The sequence below is a fragment of the Meriones unguiculatus genome, chromosome 11 (genome assembly GCF_030254825.1).
Source record: "Meriones unguiculatus strain TT.TT164.6M chromosome 11, Bangor_MerUng_6.1, whole genome shotgun sequence".
Classification (NCBI taxonomy): Eukaryota; Metazoa; Chordata; class Mammalia; order Rodentia; family Muridae; genus Meriones; species Meriones unguiculatus.
This window is the reverse complement of record NC_083359.1, coordinates 39,284,476-39,312,177: the sequence shown is the minus strand read 5'-3', so window position 1 is coordinate 39,312,177 and position 27,702 is coordinate 39,284,476. Positions and strand designations below refer to the sequence as shown.

The 27,702-nt window shown below is 52.4% G+C and overlaps 1 protein-coding gene across 2 annotated transcripts in view; it reads left to right on the top strand.

The window, feature by feature from the left end:
- Lmf1 (lipase maturation factor 1) overlaps positions 1-27,702 on the top strand; it is an 80,868-nt gene that overhangs the window by 8,740 nt on the left and 44,426 nt on the right. Inside the window, exons 2-4 of one of the 2 annotated variants that reach the window (XM_060363961.1) lie at positions 1,270-1,579; positions 3,828-3,893; positions 26,131-26,279. In XM_060363961.1, coding sequence (XP_060219944.1) covers positions 26,268-26,279 — 12 coding nt within the window. In that variant the 5' untranslated portion in view covers positions 1,270-1,579; positions 3,828-3,893; positions 26,131-26,267. The remainder of the gene's footprint in view (positions 1-1,269; positions 1,580-3,827; positions 3,894-26,130; positions 26,280-27,702) is intronic. The other variant, XM_060363962.1, reaches the window with a different exon arrangement.

Here is a 27,702-nt window from a genome sequence, read left to right as displayed (position 1 = left end):
TTCCCTCCCCTCCCCTCCTCACCCCTCCCCTCTTCTCTCCTCCTAGGCCCTTCCCTTTCTTCTCAGGGAAGGGGAGGCTTCCTGTGGGTTATCAGCCTGCCTTGGCGTGTCAAGTAGGACTGAGCGCATCTTCTTCTATTGAGGCCAGACAAGGCTGTCCAATTAGGGGAAAGGGATCCAAAGGCAGGCAGCTGAGTCAGAGACAGCCGCTATTTCTGCTGTTGGAGGTTCCACATGAGGACAAAGCTGTAAACCTGTTACATGTATGGGGGGGAGGGGGGTGGCCAGGTCTGTCCCGTGGATGGAGAGCTCACATATTCAGTGGCAAGCAGAAAGCAGAGAGAGTGAATAGGATATGGCATGAGGCATTTCATCTCAGAGCCTTCCCCAGCGACGTCCTTTCCCCAACAAGGTTGTACCGCCTAAACCTCCCTAACTAGTGCCAACAACTGGGGACCAAGGGTTCGGATACCTGAGACTATGGAGGACATTTCTCATTTAAACCACGCAGGCACCAAATCACATGTGCTGCCTCCAGTGAAAAATACGTGGCCCATGAGAGCCTTTTTCTGCTTGTATCCTCTTAAGTTCACAGGGCCATTTCCTGTTTGTGGCCTGTCCTGGATTGTTTTCACTGTCAACTTGACTTAATGTAGAGTCACCTGGAAAGCAGGAATCTTGGGTGAAGAACTGCTGCTCCCTCAGACTGACCTGTGGGCACACTGTGGGGCACTAATGACAATGACTGCCAGTTGATGTAGGAGTGCCCAGCCCGCTGTGGGTGGTACCATCCCAAAGCAAATGGCCCTGGGTTGTAAAAGAAAGCTAGCTGAGTGTAATCCATAGAGCAAGGCAGTAAGCAATGTTCCTTCATTGTTTCTGCTTGAGTTCCTGTTCTGACTTCTCTCAATGATAGACTGTGACCTGGAAGTGTAAGATGAGACAAACCATTCCCTCTCTTAATTTGCTTCTGGTCATGGTGCTTATCACAGCAACAGAAAGAAAACCGGTACATGTGCCCTTACCATTACCTCTTCATATCCTGTTAACCCAAGAGGGCCTTTTCTCCTGTTCTTGCCTGGGTCCCCTTGTGTCCATGGAAGTTGATCTTACCCATGTCCACTTGTGTCCCTAGGAATCCATTCCTGCTTGTGTCACCTGTCCTCATGTCACCTAGTTACTAATACCCCCTTTTCCCAGAGGGACCCCTGAACCCACGAAGGGGTGGTCTATTCCTACTCACAGCTCCTGCATTTACATGTCTTCCAGTTGTGGCCTTCTTGGTGGCATTCAATCAGAACAAGGCCCTTATTGGTGACCGGGGCCTGCTGCCCTGCAGACTATACCTGAAGAATGTCCAGCAGTACTTCCAGGGCAAGACCGGCTGGGCTGCCTGGAGCTATTCTCCAACCATTATGTGGCTGTTGGACTGGTCAAACATGAACTTCAACCTGGACCTCCTTGCTCTCCTTGGGCTGGGCCTCTCATCCTTTGTCCTGGTGACCGGCTGTGCCAACATGATACTCATGGCTGCCCTCTGGGTCCTCTACATGTCCCTGGTCAACGTAGGGCAGATCTGGTAAGTAGAGCCTGTCACCTAGCCCTTCAGACATATAACTACCTCCTGGCCCCTGGCGTGCCAGCAGGAGCTTGTTCAGGGGTCATTATCAAGCCTGGGTAGAGGCTGCTGTTACCTTTCAGCCAAAAGCTGGCTACTCTCTTTGGGGATAAAATGTGTGGTTGTGCTTGGAGATCTCTGTCCCCTGACATATATCAGGCTGCCAGCCTGCCTGAGCCGTTAGTTCTGAGGCAACGGAGACAGAGTTCATGGAGTAGCTAATGGGAACACTGAGGTCGGAGGGACTTGACCTTGAAACGTGGGAAGTGGGTGAGGGGATTGGTACCTGTGTTAATAATTTTTCTCCTTGTTGTGATAAAGTTCCTCACAGAAGCAACTTAAGAAAGTATGTGAGCATGCTCGAGTGAGGGCATGTATGTATGCATGTGAGTGTGTGCACATGTGTGTGCATCCGTGTGTGTGTGTGTGTGTGTGTGTGTGAGAGAGAGAGAGAGAGAGAATGTGTGTGTGAGAGAATGTGTGTGTGAGAGAATGTGTGTGTGAGTGGGCGAGTGCTGGAGTTACAGACACATGCATTCATACCCAGTTTTTACTCAGGTTCTTGGGATTCAAACTTGGGTCCTCATGCTTACAGAGCAAGTATTCTTATCCCCTGAGCCATCTCTCCAGCCCCGCCCATGTTCTGAGATGTTACTCTTTAGCGAACTTCTCACATAGGATATTTCTGGGGTTAGCTGTATGAGCTAGCAAGCATGCTGTCCACTTAAATATCTCCTCTATGGACATGTAATAGCATGCTCAAGGGATCTGGTCACTGCTTCAGGCTCCGGTCAGGCAGGAAAACTGCAAGTTCAAAACAAACCCGGGCTACACAGTGAGTTGCAGGACAGCCTAGGCCACAAAGCGAGACTCTGTCTCAAAATGGAATAAAACAAACCAAAATTACACTTTGCAAGTAAGTGGTTTTTATGTATTCAGGGTGCCAAAACTTTGCCATAAAGTTTAAACCATTCTGTTTAAGAACCCTATATCTTAGTCCATCAACGCACTCCTCCAAAAGCCCCTGGTAGCTGCTTTCTGCCTGTGGCTTCCATCTCCATTCACAGTGCTTACCTGCCTCAGGTATTTCCTGTGGACAGAATCCCTAGGTGTGTGGCTTTGTGTCTGGCTTCGCCCTCAGCATGGTGTTTTAGGGCTCACCCCGTGTAGCATGTATCAGTGTGTCTTTCTTTCGAAATATCATAGATGTCCATGTTTGACACAGATGACATCAGGGGTGGGGCCCTGGGGGTCAGCTCAGTGTTACTGACTTCTATTACTGTGAAGAGACACCATGACCAAGGCAACTCTCAGAAAACATTTAACTAGGGCCTCGCTTCTGAAGGTTAAGCCCATCATCATCATGCATGCAGGCTAGCACTGGAGCAGGAGCTGAGAGCTACATCCTGATTTGTGAGCAGAGAGAGAGAGAGCCTAACCTGGCATGGGTTTTTGAAACCTCAAAGCTCACCCACTTCCTCCAACAAGTGCAAAAACCTCGTTGTTGTTTTGTTGTTGTTGTTGTTGTTGTTTTTGGTTGTTTTGTTTGTTTGTTTGTTTGTTTGTTTTTCAAGACAGGATTTCCCTGGATAGTCCTGGCTGTCCTGGAAATCATGGCCTCTAATTCAGAGATTCACCTGCCTCTGCCTCCCAAGTGCTAGGATGAAGTCATGCACCACCACGCCCAGCTTAACACCTCCTAATTCAGAATCCTTTCTAATATTGTCACTCCGTGATGACTAAGCGTTCAGATCTATGAGACTCACTCAAAACCAGCACACCCAGCACGTTTGATGCTCTGTGTCCCAGCATGCCGGCACCAGGCATCTTCCCAACGTGACTTCCAAGTAAAGGACACAGCGGCAGCAGAGCCTACCACATTCCTTTGACGGAGCCCCCCTTACAGTGATCTACGTCACCGGGAACCCCTGAGCTTCAGGTCCTAGGATATAACATTTGCAGTGGCAGTCCGTTAGAATCCGTTTTCATTCAGGAAGAATGAACCTTGTGTCTGCTCACGCTACGCTGTCTTGTGCTGGCCTTGTCTCACTCAGCGTTGTCTACTCAGTGCCTGGTGGCTGGTCCACCCTTGCCCCACACTGGCCTGAGTTCACGTGTCTGGGTTTTTCTCAGTGGGTAAACATAACGGCTTAACATTTAAAGCCAAGCCAACATTTTAATGTTCTTTCTTTTTTTGTATGTGTTTCAGGTATTCTTTTGGTAAGTGACAATCATGCAGAAAAAAACTCTGCGAGGGCTTGCCTTGTGTGTTGGGGTATGTATTTCTGTGCGTTTTGGGGGAGGGGAATTTATCTCATGTTTAAATACTTGCTGCTGGTTCTCCGGGTGTGTGGGTGGTTCTACAGTTTGTTAGCAGGCTGGTGAGTCCTGACAGGTTGGCCCTGTTAGGCGTGAACAGCCAGGGTGAGTTGTGACTGGGGGCTCCCAGGTGAGGGTCTGGGGTGCCTCCAGCAACTGCCCTGCACAACAGTGGAGATGCTGGCTGGAGAGGTGGCCCAGAGGTTAAGTGCTGCTTTTGTAGAGGAGCCAGGCTTGGTTCCCTGCCCCCACTTGGAGGCTAATGACCGCCTGTACCTCCAGTTCCAGGGGATCCAGTGTTTCCTGCCTCTGTGTGGTGCAAAGACAAGCATACAAGCAAAGCACTCATACACATCCAATAAAAATAAGAAAATCTTGAAAAGAAGATGGTTGGTACGGTAGTGCACACCTATAATCCCAGCACTTGGGAGTCAGGGGCAGGCAGAGCTCTGTGAGTTTGAGGCCAGCCTGGGCTCCAGGACAGCCAAGGCTACACAGTGAGACCCTGTCCCAAGAAATAAGATAAAATAATGGAGTTACTGAGGGTGATGGCCAGAGAAGGCACTTGGGAAAAGTATAGGAGGTCCCTCCCCAACAGGTGTCTTTTGAGTGTCCTGTGGCTCACTGAACCACTCACAGGTGTGTTCATAGGAAAGGGCCTAGGTAGAGGGCGTTGTTCAAGGCATCAGTGCTGCTTAGGGAAGCATTTTGGATCCTTCCAGCCCGCGCCAGGTGACATCACTGGAGTATGGCTGAGGCCAGCCCCCAAGTGGCTGGGAAGCTGAGAATCTGGGCACTTGCATGTCTGTAAGTTGACCCACCTCTGGAGTCCTACAACAAAAGACAAGGCTGCTTTGTCAGGAGAGTGAGGCGATGAAGGAGGATGTCTTTACTGCCTCACAATTCTGTGTGGTCCAAGGACCCCATAGGAAGTATCTTGACCCCATTTCATTCCCCGAATGCTGTGTACGTATCTGGACCATACCCTGCCTACCCTATGTGGCTTCAGCCGTGAGGTCTGAGTCCCAAGTCATTGTCTGACCCGTGTTCTTAGCCTCCCATCCTGAGTGCCCTGCAGTGCTAGAAATGGAGATCCATTGGCAAGCTCGAGGCCATCAATCTGCTGCCACCGTAAGCGGTTCCCATCATTGTTAGTTCCCTGAGTAGGCAGATAACCTGTGTAAAGCAAAGTGACTCCAACTGTGCTGACGGAGCCTTTCCCACATAGCTGAGGGCAGGGCCAGCACCGCCGCGCAGGACACAGTGATCCAGGACATTCGTATCTGCTTCTTGATTTTTGTATCCAAGTCCCCGGGAGAATCCCGTGTTCCCCAGCACTTCAGGGAACAAACCCTCTTTTCTTAGTAAACCTTGCTTATCTGAAATTGCAACAAGATTATTTTCTCTGGTTATGAATATTGAAACCTTGAGGCCCTGATTCCTGTATCTGGATGGGATCCCTGCTCCTTGGTGCAGAGGATTCTGGCAGTTATTGGTAAAATCAAGTCTGAGGCACTCTGGGTACTTTCTGCCGGCACTCCCCAGAGCTGTGACTATGTCATGGGCAGTCATGATGAGCACTAGCAGGTACTCCACATCTTCAGGCCTGTGCCTGGCAGTGGCTGCCCCATCATGGGATCTGGGTAGTGGGGTATCCCCAGGGTTCTAGGCACGTGGAGGGGGAGGTGAGATACAGAGGGACTTGGATTTCTGAATGCTGAGCTACGGAAGAGGAGCAGTGGAAAACCTCTAGGCAGGAACTTCCGGAACTTAGAACAAAACCCCCAGTCACCGTTTGTTTGTGTTCTTGGCACTCGGCAGACTCCGGCTTTCCTGGCGGTGCAGGGACCCAGGAGCCTGTGGTGTCGCTGCGGCCCTGCCTTCCATCTTCTCTTTTGCTATTATTGCAAAGAACGAAGGCTCATTTGGGGAGGTAGGGCAGAGCAGGTGTCAGATCCACTGAGTGAAGACTTTTCTGGAAGGGCTGGAGAGAGTGCTCAGTGGTTAAGAGCACTGGCTACTCTTCTAGAGCACCTGGGTTCAATTCCCGGCACTCACTTGGGGGGCTCACAACCATTAGTAACTCCAGTTCCCGAGGATCCAGTGCCCTCTTCTGGCCCCTCTGGGCACTGCACACATATGGTATACAGATTCCAGGCAAGATGCCCATGCGCATAAAATTATAAAAACTCCCCTGGAGGCCTCTCTTCTCCAGCCCTGTGTCACTTCTGCCAGGAGCTGGAGATCTCACAGTGAGCACTGCCGGTGATCCCGGCTATATGTTGTGGATTATATCAGTCATCCCTGTTTCACAAGGAGCCTTCCGTGAACCAAGAGCCACAATGTGGAGCTTCCTTCTAGTAGTTCTCTGCAGGGCGTTCTCCCCTGACCGGTGACTGAAAGGCATTGAGCTTCCAGAGCCACTTGTCATGTGCAGCATGTTCGAGACAGGAGCCTTACTATATACCCCATACTGTTTTCAAACTCTTTATCCTCCCTCTTCAGCCTCCCAAATGCCAATCACAGGCATGCGACACCATGCCTGGCTTGATCTGAGGTTGTTAATGTTAGTTAAAATTGGATCAGTACAAATGCCCAACCCTTAGTCCCGCCAACCATCCTTGGAGCGCTTGGAAGCTCTGCGATGCTGAAAGACGGGAGCTCTAGAAGGATCTTTAGACAGGGCTTCCTGGAAGACACCCCCCATTCAACTAGCAAAGGGGTTTCAGGTGCTCCTATCCTTGGGCAAGGGTGAGCAGTGCCCCCTTGGTCAGTGATGTGGGGACTAGTCTCTTCTGTATACAATGCCACTGTCCATGGAAGATTCTGGCTTTGGAGCCCAGACAGTGAGGTCCCTTTTCTAGTGCCTCCCTTCATCTCAGACAATCACAGTTCCCTCCAAATACTTAAGCTTTGTATTACTGGTTTTTTTGACGTCTCTTTAAGAGGCCCCCTTTCATTGTGGCAGCTTTGGGTTCCTCTCCATCACCTGCCACTACCCCAGTACTGTGCTCCCAGTTCTAGACAGATGCTGTTGCTGGGCGAGCCGGCGGTGTATGTTGGCGCTGTTCCTTGGGTCACAGGGCGCCCATGCCGTTGGTCATCTGCTCTGTCTTCTTTGCTGCATTTGGCTCTCCTTGGCAACATGCAGATCAAAGTCTGGGTTGGCAAAGAATTCATCCCATGTGCCCTGCAGATGTAGGACACGTCTGTCCAGAGGGACTCCTTCACCTGGCCAGGGAACTCCTGCCGTCCAGTGCTTTGGAAGTTGTAGGCTAAGCAGCAGGGCTCCAGGTCTCCTGATGGACAGGGCTGCTCTTGGCAGGCACCATCCTAGCAGTGTAACTGCTGTCCCCAGCCTGATGGCTGTCTCTCAGCATGACTGCTACCCCCAGCTCAGCTGCTGTCCCCCGCAAGGCTACTGTCCTAGCATAGCCACTATGTTTGGCCTGGCCGCTGTCTTCCCTGGGCTCCAGGCCATGCCAAGCTCTGTGCGCAGTGTGAAAGGGTTTATACAGAGGGGACTGCAGCCTTCCCTCTGGGGCTTGAGTCCTATGTCCTGTCCTCAGGGTTTCCTCAGTCTTGTTCCCAGACTCGTTCCCCAGCCATGGTCTAGGAGGACAGAGAGCAACAGGATGACTGTTCTGGCTCCAAGGGCCGTGATTCGGGGGAAATGGGGCTTGTGCGTTTCCTGCTATAGGAGCAGCCTGCTGACAGGACCAGGGAGAGCCATGAGAAAGCAGCATGATAGACTCCACCCAAGTAGCACAGCCTCCTCCGGCTTGGCTCTTGGGCAGTATTGCAAGGTCCTTCAGGCCCAGATAGGCAGTCAGGAAATCTAGCGCATTCCGGAAGCCTCTGGAGTATTTTAGAGCACAAAAATATTTGTTTGTGTTTTCTGTAACGGCAAATGAGGTGTAAACCATGACTTCCAAGTGATGTCCAGACAGTGTAGGCCTCACTTTCCATTTTCTCTGTCTGGCCCCCGTGGGACGCTGGGTTTGGTCTGCAGAGGCCACACTGTCACACTGGTGACTATGGGGAAGGGAGGTCAGGCTGCTGTGGGGGTGTAGCACTGTGAGAAGCCCATGCCTCGGGGATCCCACCAGGTTTGGGGGGAACTAGAAGCCTTTGGCGTCTCTGGGTCCCCCACCACCACCACTCAGGGCAGCACACATTCAGTAGTCTAAGGATGTCCCAGGTGTGAAGGTCCCTGGGGCTCAGAAAAGGACTCCAGAAGATCCTGTGCCTTCCGTGTTTCAGTGTGACGCTGGCCGGATAAGAATTGGACACTTTAGCATTCGCATGAGCCCAAGCTCCTCCATTTCAGTAAGAAGCCGAGCTGATAAGTGATTAGTTTTTTTCCTCAGCTGATGAGGACAAGGACAGAAGTTCTGCTGTGTCAGCTGCCCGGGCACAGTGTCCGGGCACAGGGACCCACAGAGGCATTTGGGCATCTGCCTTGGATCCCGCCCAACCCATTAGCTGTGAACACAACAGGAGCGTGGGGGCAGCTTTAAAGCATGTAACCCAAGGAAGCTACAAACCAGTGGGTAAGCCACAGGGGAGAGAGGCCAGGGGTCTGCAGGAAGCTGACTGGAATATCAACAACCATGGCGCGCAGGAGGCAGCGCAGGAGGGCCCAGCCCGCACTGTAAGCTGTGTAGCAAGAACGATATCCATAGATTATCTTGTGAGTTCTGTCCTTTGCACCATATCTGTAGTGTTTTTTTTTGCAAGTGGGTGCAGCCCTTAATGATCTGGGGAGCTTTGTTCTTGCCAAGCGGAGAGTTCCCTCTCCTGTCAGACCGTCCCTGGCAAGCCCTGGGCCACATGGGATGTTTATATGGCTGGGACACTCGAGTTTCCCTTCATGGCAGCACCTCCTGCCAGCCGTTGTGAATTAAATGCTCCATGTGACCCTTCACCCTTGCCGCTCTTAAATTCATGCTTTAAAAACAGCTTAATGAGGGGTTTACTGGCCCAATTGGAAGTTTTTATTCAGACCCATTAGTGAGGGAGCGGAGGCTGCCTGCCTGCAGGAAGTCATTAACACAGCAGCCCAGCCCAGCAGCTTCCATGAAACCGTTTCCAGACCTGTGGCTGACACTGCCTCGGCCTGCCTACCCTCTGCCGCAGTTTATAGCCCCTCATCCCCCCCCCCCGCCCCCAAAGCCCCACCACTCAAGAAAGCAGTTTCCTTAATTAAATTATCCTCACAGTCAGAGGCAGCCTGCACGGCCAGGCCAGGCTACGTTCATGAGCTGCCATCAGCCAGTCAACCCTGTGTCTCCTTCCTGGGGCCTTTCTCTGTTGACTTAACCTCTTGGTGTGTCACTAGGAGAGGAATAGCCCCATAGAGCTCATTTCCGGAACGAGAGCAGGTCCTCTGTCCCAGTGCCATGTCCAGGCACATCCTTTACGGGGGTCCCCCAAAGCCTGGCTCCACCGTGTGAGGGCCACTTTTGCGCATGTTGGCCTTAGACTGTCTCGGGCAGCCATTCTGTGGTGGCCTACGGTCAGTGTTTACCCAAATGGGGACGTGAGATCATATTTTCATCTCCTCTCCTCTCTGTGTACCTCTCCCTTCCCTTCCCTTTCTCCCCTCCCCATTACTGTACCCCCTCCTCTGATTTAAGTCTAGTGAAAATCACCAATGGAATCTAAAAGAAAATGTTCCCGTGTATGATGGCTCATGCCTTTAATCGTAGCAGTCTGGGAGACTGAGGCACGAGGGATGCTGTTAGAGTTTGGGGCCAGCCTGAGTTGCAGAGTGAGATCCTGTCTCTAATTGCCCAGCATCTGGAAGCCCTGGGTTTGAGGTATGCCTGTAGTCATCCCCCCCCCCCCTGGGAGTGGAGGCAAGTTCAAGGTCATTTTGAGGCCAGCATGGGCTACTGTTTTCCTTTTTTTCTTGTTGCTGGCTGTGGGTCTTGCCTGGCTTCCCCTTACCCTTCCAAAACACAGTTCCCCTCAGTGAACAGGGTCCTGAGAGATTGAAAAAAAGCTGTTTCTCTTGCGTCCTGAGGGTGCTGGTTGGGTTTTATCTGGAATTCTTCTGGCTTGCCTCTTAGTTCTATTTCTTCCTGGTTGTTTGGAAATGGGGTATCTGTCTGGTCCTGACGATCCCATAGGGTAGAAAGTTGTCTCCATCCCATCCCTCTCAAGAACAGCTGAGCCCAGTGGACTTAGTCTAAGTCTCCTACAACAAGGGTCTGTCTGATTTCAGGTCTGTTCCCTCTGAAGCTAAGCTATCTATCCGTCTCGCTCTCTGGCATACCTCACTGTCCATCTCACAATCCAGCATAATATTCATCTTTGCTTGTGTCTCTTTGCTCCCCATGGGCAGAGCAATCAGAGACGTCTCGAAAGTACTGGTTTTGTTTATCAAATGTTTAAGAGGTAAAATAAAAATTTGTTTTACAATGCTGGGAGCCTGAGGGATACCCTATGCCCCTCTCTAGCCCTGATAGGTGTCCAACAATGCATTGTAGCTCATCAGATTTCTTCCTTTTCCGTAGGTTGCCTCCTTCTCCTGGAGGGAAAGGGCTTGTCCTCCGGTGTCTTGAGCTGACAGCTAAATTCATTCCCCTCCCGTCTCCTCTCCTCTGATGGTAGCAGCACACACACAGATGACCACTGCCCCCTAGCTGTGTCCCTGTTCCACCCAGATGACAGCCACTGTGCTTCTGTAACCTTCAGCCCTGGTGCCGCTTTGGACAGGTGCCATCGAAAGAGACGGGAAACAATGCCACGTGTGTAGGGAGTTATAAATTATCTTTCGCTTATCGGCTTCTGGATTCTTTATGCTCTAGCTAGACCATGACCTAAAAACTATTCTTTCACTTGTTAAAAGAGAAAAGTTAGGCATGTGCATGGATCGCGTGGCTTATTCTAAACAAAACTTGGGTGTTTTGTTTTACCTCCACTCATCCCAGATCCTGCTCTCCAGTAAATCCCCTTATCTCCGATAGCACAGAGCTGGTATTTACATCCACATTTCTCATTTAAAAAAAATTATTATTTGTATGTGCGTGTGTGTGATGTGTGTGTTGGCACACATGTACTACATCACACATGTAGAGGTCAGGAGACAACTTTGTGACTCAGTCCTTTCTTTCGACCTTTTTATGGTGTCTTGGTTTCATTTCTGTTTCTGTGATAAGCTATCCTGACCAAAGCAACACAGTAGAGGAAGTGGTTTCTTCAGCTTACAACTTCAAGTTATGATCTATCATTTCAGGGAAGTCAAGGCAGTTGCTCAGGCTCATATCCACTATCAAGGACAGAGAGCAAATAAATGCATCCATGCATCTATGGCTTTCATCTGACTTTTACTGCCTCACCCCCAGAAGTTAGACTTACTTGTTCCTTCCCTCTTGGTGGAGAAAGTTCAGGGCCCCTGCCTAGGGAATGGAGCCACCAACAATGGACTATTTTTTCCTGCCTCAGTCAACCCTCAAAACAGTCCCCACAGATATTCCCACAGGCTGACTTGACCTAGGCAATGCCTCAGTTGAGGCTCTTTCCTCAGGTAATTCGAGGCTGGGGCAAGTTAATGTTGAAAACCATCCATTAGGTGTGTGTGCTGGGGATCAAATTCAGGCCACTAGTCTTGCACATCAAACACCTTTATAATACTGAGCCATCTTGCCAGTCCCCGGATCCATGTTTCTTACAAGGTGTGTACATGGATTGCTGGTATGTCCGTTTTAGGCATTGTTTCTGTACTGTCTACCGTGACTGACAAGGATCCCTCATATACCCTTAATGCTGTTTTCAACTTCTTAGCACAACTATGTCACGGGTACAATTTTAACACTTGATTTTAGCCCAAAGACCAAGAAGTGATTCAGATAAAGTTATCGATTTGTCAATCTGTGCATTACTGTGTCTATGCAAATATTATTGACTGTCAATAATGAGCTATAACCTTTTTGCCTGTCCACCTTTGGTTTGTCCTGGAGTTGACAGTTGGCCCTCCTTTTGTGGTTTAGTTTTTCATTCACTGATCTTATCTCACCACCTTATTCTAAACTTTCCAGTGCAACAGCGTAACCGCTCCTGATATTTTTATTTTACAGAAAGCGTGTTACACAATCTCTCATTCTTTCCCTCCACACTGTGGAGGTTTCTCTTTAGTCTCCCGGGTACCACTCGGAGTAGATGCATTTTCGACATCTGGGCATTTGGGTTTGGAGACTGTGGGGCAGGTTAGCCGTCTTTGCCAGATTCCGTTCCACTGATTGGTCTACCCTTCCCAGTGTCCTGGAGGTCCTTGTGATCCACAGGGATTGGCGTCACGCTAGAGACAAGTCTCAGCATCAGCAACCGCTTTTTCCACTGCCACCTCCTTTGCTTTCCTGACCTGGTTCGGCACTCCTTTGCCATCTGTCAGCCCTTTGCGTGAGCACATTCACAGGAGACACCTGAAACAGCTGCTCCTTGGGATCCTCGTTTCTGCCTACCCAGCTTGCAGCTATTTGCACGAAGCAAGGCAGGCCATCCTGTATGCATGCTGCCCATTGAGCTTCTCCCCCATGCAAGCATCGTGTCCTGGTTGCATCAGGCAGCTGAGAGGCGCGAGAAGTGCCTTGGTCTCTCCAGGCACTGTCAAGACCGCCAGCTGGCCCGGCACCTCCAGCACCTGGTGCATGTCCTCTGCGCTTCCCGGCTCCCAGGCTCCCTCATAGCTGTGGAGAAGAGCACCGCCAGCAAGCCTGACCTTCACCAGTGTGAGGAACAGGAAGAGGCGCTGCTGGCCGCCCCAGCTAGTGTCTGCATGCCAGCGTCTGCAGCGAACGCTTTGATGTTCTGAAACAGAAACTCCTAAAGAGGAAGCCGTGCTCCCCGCCATCACAATGGCAGCTCTTGTGTGCGCATTTGTGGGAGATGGGCACTGGTGCAGTTTGGCTACTGCTAATGGCTCTTAAGTGTGAGTAACAGGCCCGTCTGGACAGTTCTTGTCCTCTGGTCCAGCACACTCTGCCTCTTTCGAGGTATGGCCCTTACACGTGTCATAGGTGTCGGCTGCCTCTAAGCCACATATCTCCGTGGTAGGCACACTGAGGCTGCTTCCCTGTTTGGTCCTCGCCGTGATGAGCATCTCTTGGGCATTCAGAGGCTGACTGTGAGGAGTCAGAGGTGAGGTGAGCTTTACCGTTATTGCTGTTGTGTGTCCGTGATATGTGTAAGATGCGTGTATGTAGTGCAGGCACACACATGTCTCGGTGTACATGCGGAGGTTAGCAGACAGTTTCCTAGAGTCGGTTCACTCTTCCACGTGGGTTCTGGGGATTGAATTTAAATCACCAGCCTTGCACAGCAAGTGTTTTTACCCCGAGCCATCTTGTCAGCCCCCAGAGGCAAAGTTTTATGTGCTGCCTGCGAACACTTTCTGGTTCCCGTATTGGCTGCCCACTCCTCCACTCTGCCGAGGGCTGCCAGGCAGATATTCCCCACCTCACTCCCTGGCTTTATTTCTTCCACTTACACCTTGTGAAGTGGACCTGTCTGTGAGTCTCTGTGTCTCTCGGTACCTGCCTCTCTTCCTAGCACTGTCAGCTCCTTGAGGCATTGCCCAGATCCCCACCATCCCCACAGCAAGAGCCCTGGCTTTGTGCGAAAGAAGGAGGCTCCTTCTTGTGTCTTCACCTAGAAAGAAGTATGTGCTTTCTCCAGGTCACTGCAGCCCAGGAGTCCTCTTGGCAGGGTCAGTGTGGCTCCCTGAGGCACTGGATCAGCTGTTTCCTCCCGTTTTTTCAACAAAATGTTCCCAAGCCAGAACTACTGACCACTAGAAGAGCGGACCTGGGGCTCCTGAGGAGGGTGTAAAGAAGGGTGCGCCACTATCCGGGTCACTGGCTTCAGGGACAGACCCCAGCCTGGAGATATGGCTCTGTCTCAGCTCTGTCAGCTTATTAAGTAGATGCCCATAGTAAGCGGTTTAGCCCACTAATGGCCAAATGCAAGATGACGATTGGAAGCCACTGTGATGAGCAGCTGCTTTCTGGTGGGTGTGAATCTGCTCACCGGCTGTGACAGGTGACCTTGAGCGGCCTCGGGTGACCATGGGCTAAAATGGACTGTGTGCTAAGGCAACCATAGACACAGGTAGACTCTAAGACACAGGTGACTATTCAATAGAAACACCCATAGGGCCACGAGGGCCCAGCATGTCTCTTAGGATCATCCCCTTTGACACCCCACAGAGGTCAACATGCCCACACCTCTACGCCATGTAAGAACCCTGATTTTGAGCCTGTCACATGCTGGGATCTCCTCAGCGTCTTTGCCACAGGTACATACAAAGGCGGGCCTGATGGACTCGAACCTGCCACGCTTACCTGGGTGTGATGGTAACTATAGGACCAAATAGGCAGATCCAGAACTCCCTTCTGTGGTTGAAGGTGCCAGAGGTTGAGCCAGAGGGGGGTACATTGTGGGGGGGGGGCACGGCCTCACTTTCCTGTGCTGACCCTCACAGCTCTCTTTCAACACTGCAGACTCACCATTAGGAGATTCCTCTTCCCTTCCAGGTTCTAACAACAGTGCAGTGCACACACCTGATTTATCAAGTAGCGCCCACTCTGGGAGGGGTAGCTTCTGCTGATTACATGGGAGGGCCTGTCTGGCAGCCAAGGCCCAGCAGGCTTCCATGACGCCCACCCTCCTCCCAAGTTGCTCCCAAGACCAGAGCTGCAAGCTCCAGTCTCCCTCGTGCCTCCTGGCAGTCAGGCGTCGCAGCTAAGCAGCCAGCAAAGCCAACAACAGTGCTGTGACACTAGCTTTGCCCTTGGAGAAACAGTGCCAGCAACAGTGCCAGAAAAGGAGCTTGCAATAGCACCACACCTACAGAGAAACTATAGAGAGAGGAGAGAGCCCATACCAGTGACTGACAGGGAGAAGCCGGCCTCAGGTCCAGATGGCTGGCTGCAGACCACTACTGGAGGCCTCAAGCTCCCAACGCCCAGAGCCCATCCAGAGATCCCATGACAACGTGCTCCCGTCTCCGATACCCTTATTCTTTGTCCCCAGGGAGGGCATCCTGGTTACACTTACCTGATGTTACCTTGTTAAGACACATGTGCCAAGTGCCCCTCTGTCCAGCTATAGCTTCCCAAAGGAGGCAGGTATCTGAGTCAACCCCATAGTTGTAGGGAGCCCATTCCACTCAGAGGGGTGTCACATGGTTTATATGAGCCGACACCACACAGCACTGTAGAGACTTCAGGGTGGTTCCTCCGGGTCACGCTGGTTTGACGTCTTACCTGCCGAGGTCGCCACAGAGACATCCTGTGGCGAGTCCTGCTCCCCTTTCCTCTGCAGACAGTCATTCCGTGGAGCGGCTCTGTGAGGAGGGGCTGACCCCCCCCCAGGGTTTATGTATCACAGTGGAGGCTTATCTTATTCTCCCAGATGATCGCCCCCAACATCCCTGCACACTTTTCTGTGCCTCACCTCCATGATCTTCCCTCCGGTCCCTGGCTCATCCGTGAGGCTTCTCCCATCCCGCCAGGTGTGCCGTCAGGAGTTCCAGGCACGCCCTTGTCCTGCTTCAGCCATGGATCGAGCTTTGCTCGGGGGAGGGGGCTGTTCCTCCTGTGAAAACAGCTCCAGAATGTGGTGCTGGGTGTGCCTGCCCTCTTGCCTCTCAGTGGACAGAGCCAGGAAATGTGAGAGTAACAAACCCACACGAGGAAGAGGAATGAAATACGGGTGTCGCTCTGATGGCTCTTGGGATGGCAGCTGAGGGAATGCTTCCTGCCATGTGCCTCTTGCTCTTTCCTTGGGGCAGCTGTAGGGAGAGAGGACAGGCTGTGTCATCAGGCAGGGGCTGGGAGGAAGCCGACTGTGCCCGTGGTGGGGGTGATCTGCCAGCACTCAAATCTGAGGCTGTAGGGGACTTGTGCGCTTCCTAGTCAATACTGTGAGCTTGAACCTATCCTGCGACGTCAGGTTTGCGGGAGAGTTAGTTTTAGCTTCTCTTTGTACATTTGTGCAAAGGCCGAAGTGTGAAATGCAACAGAGAAACTGGTTGCAAACCAACGGTATCTGATGGACACAAGTGGAATGCAGGTAATATATCTACACTGAACTGACACGAAGGTGAAAGAGCTTGACACAAATGATTGTTCTCCTCTGCCAGGGCATTTTAAATTCAAAAGCTACTATTTAAAAACCCAGTGTTTGGGAGCTAAGGCGATATCTCAATTGGTAGAGTGTTTACCTTGTAAGCACAAGGATCCCCAGAGCCCATGTAAACATCCAGGCATGGTGGCATCCATTTGTAATCCAGCCAGCTTAGTCTAGTCATCAAGCCCCAGGACATTGACTTAGGAATGATACCCAAGGTTGATCTCTGGCCCCCACAGCCTGTGTGCACACAGGCATGCACAGATGCACAAATACACAGAAGAACAAAGCCAAACAAAAAAAAATGCTTTGCTGAAGAAGTTGGGGCCAACAAACTGAAGGTGACTAATGCAGCATCAAGCCACCATCTCTCCCATTGGCTTCGGGGCTTGTTGGCTGGTGGCCTGGGGTGGCAGGCGTGGCCAGAGCAGCAGCCGAGGCTGTGGCCCTCCCTGGAAGATGGCATGGCCAGTGGTCAGGAACCATGAATGCATGAGCCCTGCAGCTTGTCTCTCCGAAATGGGGTCAAAGTTGTGAGGAATCATCCCTAAGCCTTATAGCAGGACAAGGAAGGACACTTCAAAGACTCAGGCTGGAGACATTGACCACACATCAGCTCCTCTGGCCTGAAAGCTGTGTCATCACAGCTGAGTAGCTAGAGTTCTTGCTGGTAGGGAAGCCTACTGCTTTAGTAGAGCCCGAAGGGCCACCTGCTCCAGGACTTGCCCATCTGATAGCCATGTAGCTGGGAGGTCCTGGGCTGTTTTCTGTGTTTCTGCTGGCAGTATTGGGGATGGGGATAAGGGTGGGTCTTCAGAAAGTAGATACAGAGGATGGCAGGGGTCTGCCTAACCTATCCCCTGTGGCTCTGTCAGCTTGTCCAGAGGTTTCCCTGCCTGGTGTGGACCCATGGAGGATGTGACATCATGTGAGGATATCATGTGACCATCATGAGATGAATGGAAGTGTAAGGGCATAGTCATCTGTGATGTGAGGTCCAGATTAAGCAGAGGCTAGGTGAGGAACTGATAACCCAGGAGAAATGGAGTCATGGTCTAAGCTTCCAATGTGGCCTGGTGAGTACAGAGCTGGCAGGCATGCTCATGATGTCTCGAGAGGTGCTATGTTATCTAAAGAGTGAAGTCGAATTTATACCAAGAGCCTTTCGGGTCCATTCATGACAGGAAAGGACACTTACCTGCCTTACTTAGGTAGGTGGCTGCTCTGTAGAAGTTCCTCTATCCCGCCTTGTCCAGTCCCATCTGAAAATCTCTCCTCAGAGGACTCAGCCCTCGGTCACCCAGCTCCGACGTTTCTGTACCTGCATGTGATGATGCAGAACACTGTGCCAGGGACACGTGATGCAGCAAGGTGGCTATTTTAGGGAAGACAGGAGGCAGAGGCAGAGGAAGGAGCAAGCATATACTGGTAGGCTTACTTCTGCTGCCTGGGCCCTGGCCGAGGTCGGAGGTGCCCCTCACACTGAGTGTGGGGGAGCAGAGCTTCCTCAGTTGCCTCCCCACGTGCCAGGCCTCTCCACTAATACCAGGGCGCACTTTATCAATCTCCCAATCCAATCACAGTGCTCAGTTAGAATGTGGAGGGGTCAGCTTGCCTGGGAAGTGGGCAGAGAACATGCCTACCGCTACCACAAACGCCTCCCAGAAGGCAGGGCAGCCCCATGGGCTCTTGGAGTTCAGCGTAGCCTCTGCTCTTGCCTCTCTGCCTAACCTCTGATGAGAAGATGGCCGAAGTGTGAGGTAGGCTTGCTCCAGGGAAGAAAGGAGACCCTGAGTAGGTCCTGGGAGGAGTGCGGGTCATGGGCACCAGGTCAGTTCCTGTCTGGACCATTTTCCTGTGAGAATTACGTCATCCGATTCACCGGCAGTCTTGGGACCCCCTGGAAGGTGCAAGGCCCGGGTTAGGGGAATTGATGGGCTTCTTCTAATGCACACAGGGCACCCAGAGTGGGGAGAAGGTGTGCAGGTTTGTCCAGCCTTGGTTCTGCATTGAGACTACACATGCCTGGCCAGGTACCTCCCCTGAGACTGTGGACCCTGGGCACTCCCACCCCACACGGCCACTTGAAACACAAATCCAGTTGAGCTAAAGTTTTAAATTTTTTAATTTCTCCCTCAGTCACCTGGGCCACCCTTTTGGCTCTCAGGGGCCCATATGGCCAGCGGCTCCTTTACCATGTCACACCAACCCGAGCATTGCAGACAGTGCCACAGGGCCACGGCGGCCGACACCTCCATAGGATCCTGGCCTGTGGTTTTGAGGCTGGGCAGTCTGTAGCTCATTTCCACACACAGGAAACAAGAGAAAGCTCAAGAGAACATGTGCCCTTCAGCATGCTATCTATACGTTAAATATTTGGAATATATTAATCCTAGAAAAAAATCTGGCTAAGTCTAATTTCCGTTGAGGGGAAACATATTCGTATTTATCCAGAGGCAATAAAGCTGCGGAGGTCACCTCTGTGGATCCCATTTCCAGGCTAGCTGGTGACACCTGCAGAGATCTAAGCAGTGGGGGACACCCGGTGGCTCGGAAGTCTGGTTGTCCTAGCAACCGAACATTAACAAGCACCTGGGACCTGGGTTGCCGCAAGGGTCACCACAAGGGCATGTGGGTTATGGAGGTCACTTCCTGTTTCTCTGAGTGCCCAAAGATATCCTTCATATGTGTATTAGCAATCTTCCAAACTCTGCAGCCCAGGCATGTGGTTGCTAGTAAGTCCATTTCTTTTTTTATAGTTCCTTGCTTTTCATGAAAGGGTTCCATTCTGTGGCCCTTTGACAATGAACTTAGGGCAATCCTCCTACTTCAGCCTTCCGAATGCTGGCATTACTAGTGTGAGGAACACACCTGGCTTTCGTGATTACTTACAGCGTGGAGCCTGCAGCCAGCTCATTGAGAAACATCTCCTCACTAGAAAATACTCCCCCTCTCAGGGGCTGCTCTCTTCCTACAGTCCTGTCCTCCGAGGCTTGAGGCTTGACTCCCACTCGTGGCTTTCTCCCTCTTCTTTGGTGAGTTAGAGTGTACCTTGTTGCTTGTGGGATGCTCAGCACAGAAAGTAGCATGGCTGTCAGGGCTGACAGCCCCGCGTTTGTGCCTGTGTATGGATTCCCGTGTAGGGCTGCAGGTGCCCAGCTGGTTCCAGAGGGGGAGAAGGTGGGAGGAGGTGGGGAGTGAATGATAGCCCGCACAACAGTGCTCCTTTCCTGTGGGGACGGCTCTGTGGTGAATTCCTTTCAGCACCCCCAACGGCAGCTTTGAGTGTCCTAGTATAGGTGGGGAGTGTGTTAACAGGGGACATCTCCATGTGGCTCCCGCTCCGAGGATTGCCTCAGGGGTGAATGTCAGCCACTATTTGGGGATTCTGCAAGATGTACGCACGTGTGCAGGGAACTGCTGACGGGGCTCTGACTGAGAAAGAAACCCCTGCACGTGTACCCCAAGCCTGCTGGCTACAGGGTCACTCAGATGACCTTAGCTCTGCCTCAGAGCGTGGCTGTTGCCCAGCACTCCACACCTGGGTTGCCCTGACTCTGGCGGCATACGCCTGCAATCCCAGCACTCAGCCGAGGTGGTGGGCACTCTGTGAGTTTGAGATCAGTCTGGAATGCATGGTAAGTTCCAAGTCAGCCTAGGCTACGGAACAGGAAAGACCCTGCCTAAAGACAAAAATCAAACAAAAGCCAAACCTTGGGTTGAGTCTCCATCACAGATAGTACAAGACAAAGCCAAATCCTCAGAAGTGACTTTGCAGAACAGTCTATGTAGTAAAACCACAGGTCTAAACGTAGGAGAACTCGGAATATGTGACAGCATGAGCCCCCAGATCTCCAGTGTCTGGCTAACTGCTTCCTCCACGTGGCCTGTGGGTGCCTGGGTTGTGTAGGGAATCAGGGATGCTGCAGTCCTGGCACCCAGCAGATGCCCGGTCACAATTGCAGACCATGGAGGACACCGACTCTGAGGTCAGAGACGGAGAAACAGGGCTTGTGGCTCTTTGGGGGTTAGGGGTAGCCTCCCCACGATGTCACTGACTAGGCTAGTGCAGGCCCCCAGCTTTGTAATGCACTGGTGGGCACCGTGGAGTTCTGTTTCCCACACCCCGACCTTCCCATGCTAGCAGTGGAGCAAAGCAAAATTTTGCTATGCTAGCTCATAACTTCTCCTAAAATATAACCTATGAAAATTAAGGAAACTTTTAAAAGCTGCGGGCTCCCTCCAGGGCCATCATTAGAAGCCCCTGGGGTGGCAGAGGGCGGGCGGCTCATTGCTGGAGTGACAGCCAGTCAGGAGGGAGCGCTTTGCCCCCTTCTCCCTGTTTTTAAAGAAGGAGCTAATGGATTTCCTATTCCTCACGTGGATGGTGCTGTCATTTTTGAAGGATCCATCTGCGCTATATTTAATTACTCTTTCTGACTCTCTGAAGTGGTTCTGACTAGCTCATGCAGCCTGGCTGCCATCTTCTTTCTGGAGTGGCCATCTCGGGGAAGTGGCCTCTGAGGTGCTTCCAATCTCGCTTCTTATTTATGGAGTTAGTTTGGCCTTTGACACAAGTAACTCTAGCTCCAGGAGCTCTTTCACCATGTCTCACATTGCATGATGCCGGCTCTTGTCTAGCCCCCAGCATGGTACCAGGCCACCCCTGGGCCTTTATTCCTCACATGGCTGGATACATCTGTATCCTGGCTGACTAGCCTCCTGACAGGAATGGCAGCTGATACCATACCATGGCATGACTCCTGTCCTGCCCACGGTGATCTGGAGCAATAGACAGCCTTTAAGGTTAGCTCTCCTACCTGATTAGATATCCCCCCCCCCACCAACAGGGCCTTCCAAAAATTCCTACCTGCCCCCAAATGCCATTGGGCCCTCAGCTTGACTTGGCTGTGCTCTGTCCTTGACCTACCCCCAGCCTTGCATTCAGCCAGGTGGTGCCCACCTCTCACCTACCATACGTGTTCATCAAGTTGGTTGCCCTGCAATCCCACCTCTCGTTCGCCCTCACCTCAAACTGTCTTTCTTCCTGCTTGCTTTTAGCACTGAACTCTCCCACTTAGCTTCTCTGGCAGGCTGAGGACATCCCATTCGTGAGCCACTCAGCCAGACAGCCTCTCTGTCCAGGGCAGCTGTCTAGTACAAAGCTGCCTGACCTCCTCTTGCTGGCTCCTTGTGTCCCTTCTTTCCAGCATTTGTCCAGCTGAGGCACAGAGCAGTCCTCTGGGTGGGCTAGTGTCTTTCTTCTTTCTTTGATTCCAGTGAGCAAAGGAGCCAGCACCGTCCGTTGGTTTTATTCGAGAACAAGTATTGTAGAGCCGAGCCAAGGAGTAGGGCCCAGATAGATCTCTCTGCTTCTGTTTTTCTACCCACTTGCAGTCTCTGGGGTCTCGAATCTTCTACCTTATCAGCTCTACCTTACACATGTTTTCTCCTGGTTGTGTCCGGTCTCCACAGACACCTGGACAGCTTAAGGGAGACACCCAGATGAAGCTCCTGGGTCTGGTGACCTTGAGTTGAGAACTATATGGTCTCTGCTTCCATTTCTTCGCGTCATTAGTGTTTGCGTTTAGAAATTTATTTCAGGGTGGGGGGAGCACATCTTCCCTGTGAGTCCCCAGCAGTCCTGCTCTCCCTCACCCAGGCCGGAAGGAAAGTGGGCCAGCTGCAGAGCTGGCTTTGAACTCGGGAAGCCATGGTGATCACTGTGAACAGGAGGTAGGCGAGTGAGACTGGCACGCCCAGAGTCTTTCCTCAGACACGGCACGGAGGTGTGGACACTCTGCCTGGGCCGTCAACAGACATCTGGCGGTGTCACGTCGTTTCTCCCCACTGTTAAACATCTAGGCCATTTCCATATGTAACTAGGAAGATTCATGTTGAAACTGCCATAGCCTCATCCTCCTGCCTCCGCCTCCAGAGTGCCACAATCGCAAGCATGTGCCACGATGTTCAGTCTGTGAGCGTGGCGCTAGAGATCTTGCCCGAGGCTTTATGCATGCTCCCAGTGAGCACACCTCTAGCAGTCTCTCTTAAACCTGAGACATTTGCTTCTTCCTGGGAATGGCTCCACACGTACGGGTCTGATCGCGTCTGTGGTATCTAGTGAGGAAGGCTGCTGAGCCACCCAAGCCTCTTGCCCGTACCCCAGGAAGCAGCCCTGAATGGAGCGCTTCTCGAAGCCGTGCTGAGAGGTTGTGTGGCACTATCCCACATGTACAACTCCCTAGGCACATCCGGCTCGGCGTTCAGCGACGTGACTGGAAACGAAAGAGGCAGACACTGGAGGAGAAGGTTCTAGAACCAGCTTTACGTCACCCCATGAAAGCAGTCCACACAGTGCTGTCACTCAGGACTCCTCACGGGCCTCTCCTGACAGCTGCTTGACATGCCACTGGTGAGACTGTGCCCCTATTATCCGAACCACGAACTAGGCAAGAACAGTACTGTCCCCAGAGACCTGGACAGGAGGCAAGATCTCTCCTAGCTACTGCTGCTGTAGGAAGCTTTGGCTCACGGGCACAGGCAGTTGGGGAGGGGGCTGTTCAGAATGCAGCTGACAAGGTTGTGAGGGCCGCGTTTGTTCAGCTATGGCCTCCTGTCTCCTGTAGAAGGCGCCATCCCGACTCCGTCCACTGCATACAAATTTGGCGCACTGGGCGAGAGCGGCTCACCACCCACCCACTCCCACCGGGTCCCTTGGCCCCTGGCAACGTGCTGGTTATTTATTTTTTCTGGGGACTCATCCCCTGCCATGCTGAAGTGGAGAACAATGGCCTTCCTTGTGCACATGGCGCAGCTGCTGAGACACCACAGATCCAGGCAAAGAAGACAAGCAGGTGGGAGTGCAGCAGCCCCTCCCTCCCCTGGTGTCTGTCACAGGCTACTCCCACCAGGGCAGCCCAGCTTTGGTCAGAAAGACCCCAGTGAGCCACAGCCGTTGCATGAACTGGGGCAAGGCAGAGGGTCCAGTTGGAATAGCTCCCCAGGCCTTGGCTCATCCATGTCTATCCAAGCAGGACAGGAACGTCCCATCCCCTCTGAAGGCCATAGGGAGTGGGGGGGGGGGGAGAGGGAGACCCTCACACACACCCTCCTTCCTGTTATAGACAGCTTGTCTTTTGTCACCCTGCCCTGCCCTGCCATGCACCCCACCCCCAGCCCTGTCACCCTGCCTCTCTTGGCACTTGGATGCATTTCTGGGTTCTGCCATTGTGTATCAGTCACTTTGATTGGTGTCACTCACTGTGCCGCATGTTAAAATTCCATTCCTATGTCTGCAGATCGAGGTGGCAATTAGGCAGACTCTAAGCTCTGGGGAATGTGTCCCCTAAAAGCTCTGAGACTGTGTGTAGCATCTGTCACCGTGCCAGCTCTACGCTGCCCCAGGCCTAGCAAAACGGTTCCAGCAGGGGGTGGGCAGCTTGGTGGGTGTGGGACAAACTGGCATTCTGCTCGCTCAGTGTGGTACGGAGTGGACTCGTTCTGCGGCCCCAGCTTTGTTCTGTGACCTCTGAACTTCTGAATTCTTTTACCTGCCCAATAGAGGAGGGGATTGGAGCGTGTAGTCTTTAAGGTTCTTCTTCAAAATGGTCACTCTAGTGGCCCTTGAAACACTTACCAAATAATTCCCTGACCCATGGACACTGCCAGCCATGAAGTTCCATGGGGTATCAGGCACAGCCATGTGAAATGTATCCCAAACTAATGCAAATTATCCCAAGGAAAACCCAGAGGTGTTGTTGTGCGGGGGCTGGGGGGGAGGCACCCATGTGAAAAGGGGGACTGTCGGGGAGTATTGCTTAGCACATTTTTTTAGTGTAAGCACGACAGGATTAGATCGTACAGTGTGCAGAGAGACAGACACAAGCTCCTTCGCTGGGCGTGGACAGCAGCAGAAGCAGCCAGGCTGAGGGTACTTGGAAGCCATCCACCCCAGGTTTTGAAAACAGCAGTGTTGCCATTAAATGGAGGCCCTGCTTCTTTTTTCTGGGTTCGTAGCTCTCCCTCAGCCCTTTGGTGACAATTCATAAATGCCTGCCCTTGGACCAGTGCCAAAAAGCAGAGAATTTTGGCGCAAGAGGCCCGGCTCCACCTGACACACGTGGCCCTCCAGCCCGGCCAATTCCAGCTGCGGTGGCCACAGCCCAGCCTCAGCCCCCACCAAAGCAGTCACGACCACGTGCCCATCCACTGTAGCTCCCAGCGCAGGCAGTGCCTGTCAGGACCAGCCCATGGCTTGTCACCTTGCTAGCTGCACTCTCTTCATCAAGTGCATGGCTTGGATGGCTTCTAAGGAGACAGCATTTGAAATGGACCAATGAAGACCCCGGAGAGGGGACAGCAGGCTCTCCGGGGGGCTACCAGGGGACCTGAAGCCTAGGGGAGCCTGTGGCTTACAGGGCAGTCCTTTGAGGGAAGCCCAGTACAGCAACAGGTCCCTGATCGTCAGGAATGGGTTCGCTGTCTTAGGGCTATTGAGATCTGCAGGAATAGTGTAAAAATATACCTGGCTCCCACATTTCCACCCCAAGTCCCTTGCGGTTAGTGCTCATACTCATGCAGCACCTCCCCACGTGTCTGACTCTGATCCCCACACGGGTCTTACTGTCTCAGTTTCCCCCAGGTTTTTCTTTGTCGGTTGGTTTTTGCTGACCCAGGCCCCCAGGTAGCATTTGCTCAGCACATTTGAGCTGCTGCAGGCTGACGCTTTTTGTCTCCCCTCGGCTTGGAAGCCATGGTAGTTTAGTGTGCTTCTCCGCTCAGCATCTGAGGAGACCCATCCAAAGGGCCTGGCTTTTCTCTTCCCCACGGTTAGCTGGCGTGGGCCCAGGAGGGGTGGTACCTCCCTCACCTGCTTTGACCACACTGCACACAACTGTGATCACCTGGGTAGGCCGCCCCATGCCGTGGAGAGCTGGTCCTCTGCCTGCAGAGGACCGTGAACTGAGCACCGTGAGGAGTTGTTCTGGGAAATCTGTGCCCGGTCCTGTGTAGCTGCTGAATCAGTTATTGCTGGTTCTGTCAGTGTGGACTAGTGTGGACCCATTTCATATTGTGTCACAACTTCACGCTAAGTAGCTGTTTTACAAGCTTTTAATTCTAAACTAACGTGTATTTTTAAAAAGCTCCCTGTACCTCTGTTCTCTTCCAGAACTTCTTTCTGTAGTCCTTCCTGACTGTCCCCTCCTCTGTGAGGTACATATGTGCATAGTTACTGCTGTCACTGTGAATGGCCGGTTGTCAGCACAAAGGGACAGCACAGCCCTGCCTGGTATCCTGAGACCTTGTGGGGAGAGGGTATCTCTGGCACCTTAGAGTCATCACTCCTCATATGGTGAGGGCAAGGCCAGCAATGGGGGCCTTCTCTGCCACAGGACTCCCCTCTTTCAGTCTCTGGGAATTCAGGATTCAGCAGCGGGCCGTTCTCAAGGCATTTCCTGTGCTGAGTCCCTGCTGGAAGAATAACTGATGTCTTCACACAAACACAGAGCAGTCTGCCCTCTTGAGGGCTCACACGTCACCATGAGTTTACTGGCCCCTGGCTGCCAGCTTTGCCTGACTCATTTGACCTGGGCCTGAGTGGGATCCAGAGCTCCCAGAGAGATCATCATTGGTTGTACCTGCGCCGGCAAACATTCCTTGGGAAGAACGTTTAAAGCTGTGATTTTTCATGTAAACCTAAAAACGAAAGGCTTCCCAAAAATGCCCATCGGTAGTGCACACCCAAGCGTGGGGCTCAGGTCATGCTGCATCCCACACCAGATGGCAGGTGTCACCTGAACTGGGCAGCACAAATCCCCCCTGTGCACAAAAGCAGGGCACCTGAGGCTGCAGAATTCCCTGGTCCCAGACTGGGTCACCTGGCTCCAAGCTCTACGTCCTGTTTCCTCTGAAGATATGGTGGCATTTGCATGTCGCCTGCCTCACTTTAAGGACTTCTTGTCTTGGTCAGGCTGGACTTGGGGTGATTGCTTTGTAAACATTTGACTCCACTGACCTTCCTCTTTGTGTCTCCTCTTGTGCCCTGCCCCCTGCAGGATGGGAGTCACAGCTGCTGGAAACAGGATTCCTGGGAATCTTTCTGTGCCCTCTCTGGACGCTGTCCCGCCTCCCCAAGCACACCCCCACATCCCGAGTTGTCCTGTGGGGCTTCCGCTGGCTGATCTTCAGGATCATGCTTGGAGCGGTAGGTGGAACTTTCATCGTGTAAACGTATTTGTGTATAATGTTCTCAGGACACACCTGGGACACACCTGGGCTGGGCTGGGCTGGGCTGGCCCATCTGCCCTCCCCTCCCCCCAAGCCTCCTTGTTGCCCTGTAACTGGTGTCCTGTTGCTGGCCGGCCCTGCCCACTGCACCCTCCACCTCACAGAGCGGCCCATCGCTTCACTCGCACCGGCCACATTCACAACCCTCCTCTGTGGTAAGCAAGCACAACTTTGAGTCCTTTCTGGAGGAGACTTGGAGGAGAGCCGTTGTCTTCTCCCACAGTGTCTTGGATGTCTCCAAGGTCATTTCGAAATGAATGCAGGTCTTGTGCCGACGGGAGCCTCGGCTCTCACACTGGAGCAGCTTCCAGCCGCCTCCCTCTGTGTCTACCTTTTCTTTGGGTTCCCAGCTTGTTTGCTTCTAGGAGTGTCTCTCACATAAGCCAGATGCATACACAAATCTTGTAGTCCAGTGTGAATATCATTTAACAGCCTGTGTGGGCAATGGCCCTTGCCTGCTCCAAAACTGCTCTGCTCAAGTCTGGGTGTCCCCCCCCAACCCCCCATTCTTGCTGTGTCCCCTGCTGCTCCTGCTTCCACTGATGTGCACTGCTGAAAATTTCAGACAGGTTTACTTGAAACTTTGACGTGAGAGTGAGGCGTCAGATTTTGACTTCGGTGGGTTATGCAGGGAATTTGGCAATATTCACTCGGTTTTCCACGTCTTGCTCTTTGATGAGCTCTGTATTCCTCTAGCAGTACACAACACTAGCTTTTCCATGTTGCAGCCTTATTGGACATGTCCTCTTGACATGGATCTCTTTGCTCACTTTTACCTTTTCTGAGGGAACATTGCAACCCGAACCTGCAGAGGAGTTGAGCAAAGAATGGGTCCCCGAATCCTGCGAGCGGGGGCCTCACATGCGAGGGCAAGGCTCACACCAGGGCCTCCTTCAGTCTAGAACATTCTAGACTGCCCAGATCTCGACTTCCAGGCTCGTCTGGTGACCTCATGGCTCTCTGGGCATAACTTAGCAACAGGAGGCTCTTCCTGTGCTCACGGGGGCAGCTGTGTCCACCCCTTCCTGACCAGCTGTCCGCCACTGACTCAGGAAGGGACACTGCCTTCCCACTGCGGTGCAGGGTGCTGTGATGAAAACCCCCTCCCCCGGACCTACACTACCTCTCGGCGGCTCTGCACCTTGACCAGAGCCAGCGCTGTTCTAGTTTGATTCCCATCTCTGTGATTCAAACACTCTGAACAAAAGCAACTTAGGGGAAGAAAGTGTTTATTGGTATAGCCCCTCACTGAGGGAGGGCAGGGCAGGAACATAAACGAGAACTGAAAAGCAGAAGCCGTGGCAGAATTCTACGTGCTGGCTTGCCCTTAAGCTCATCTT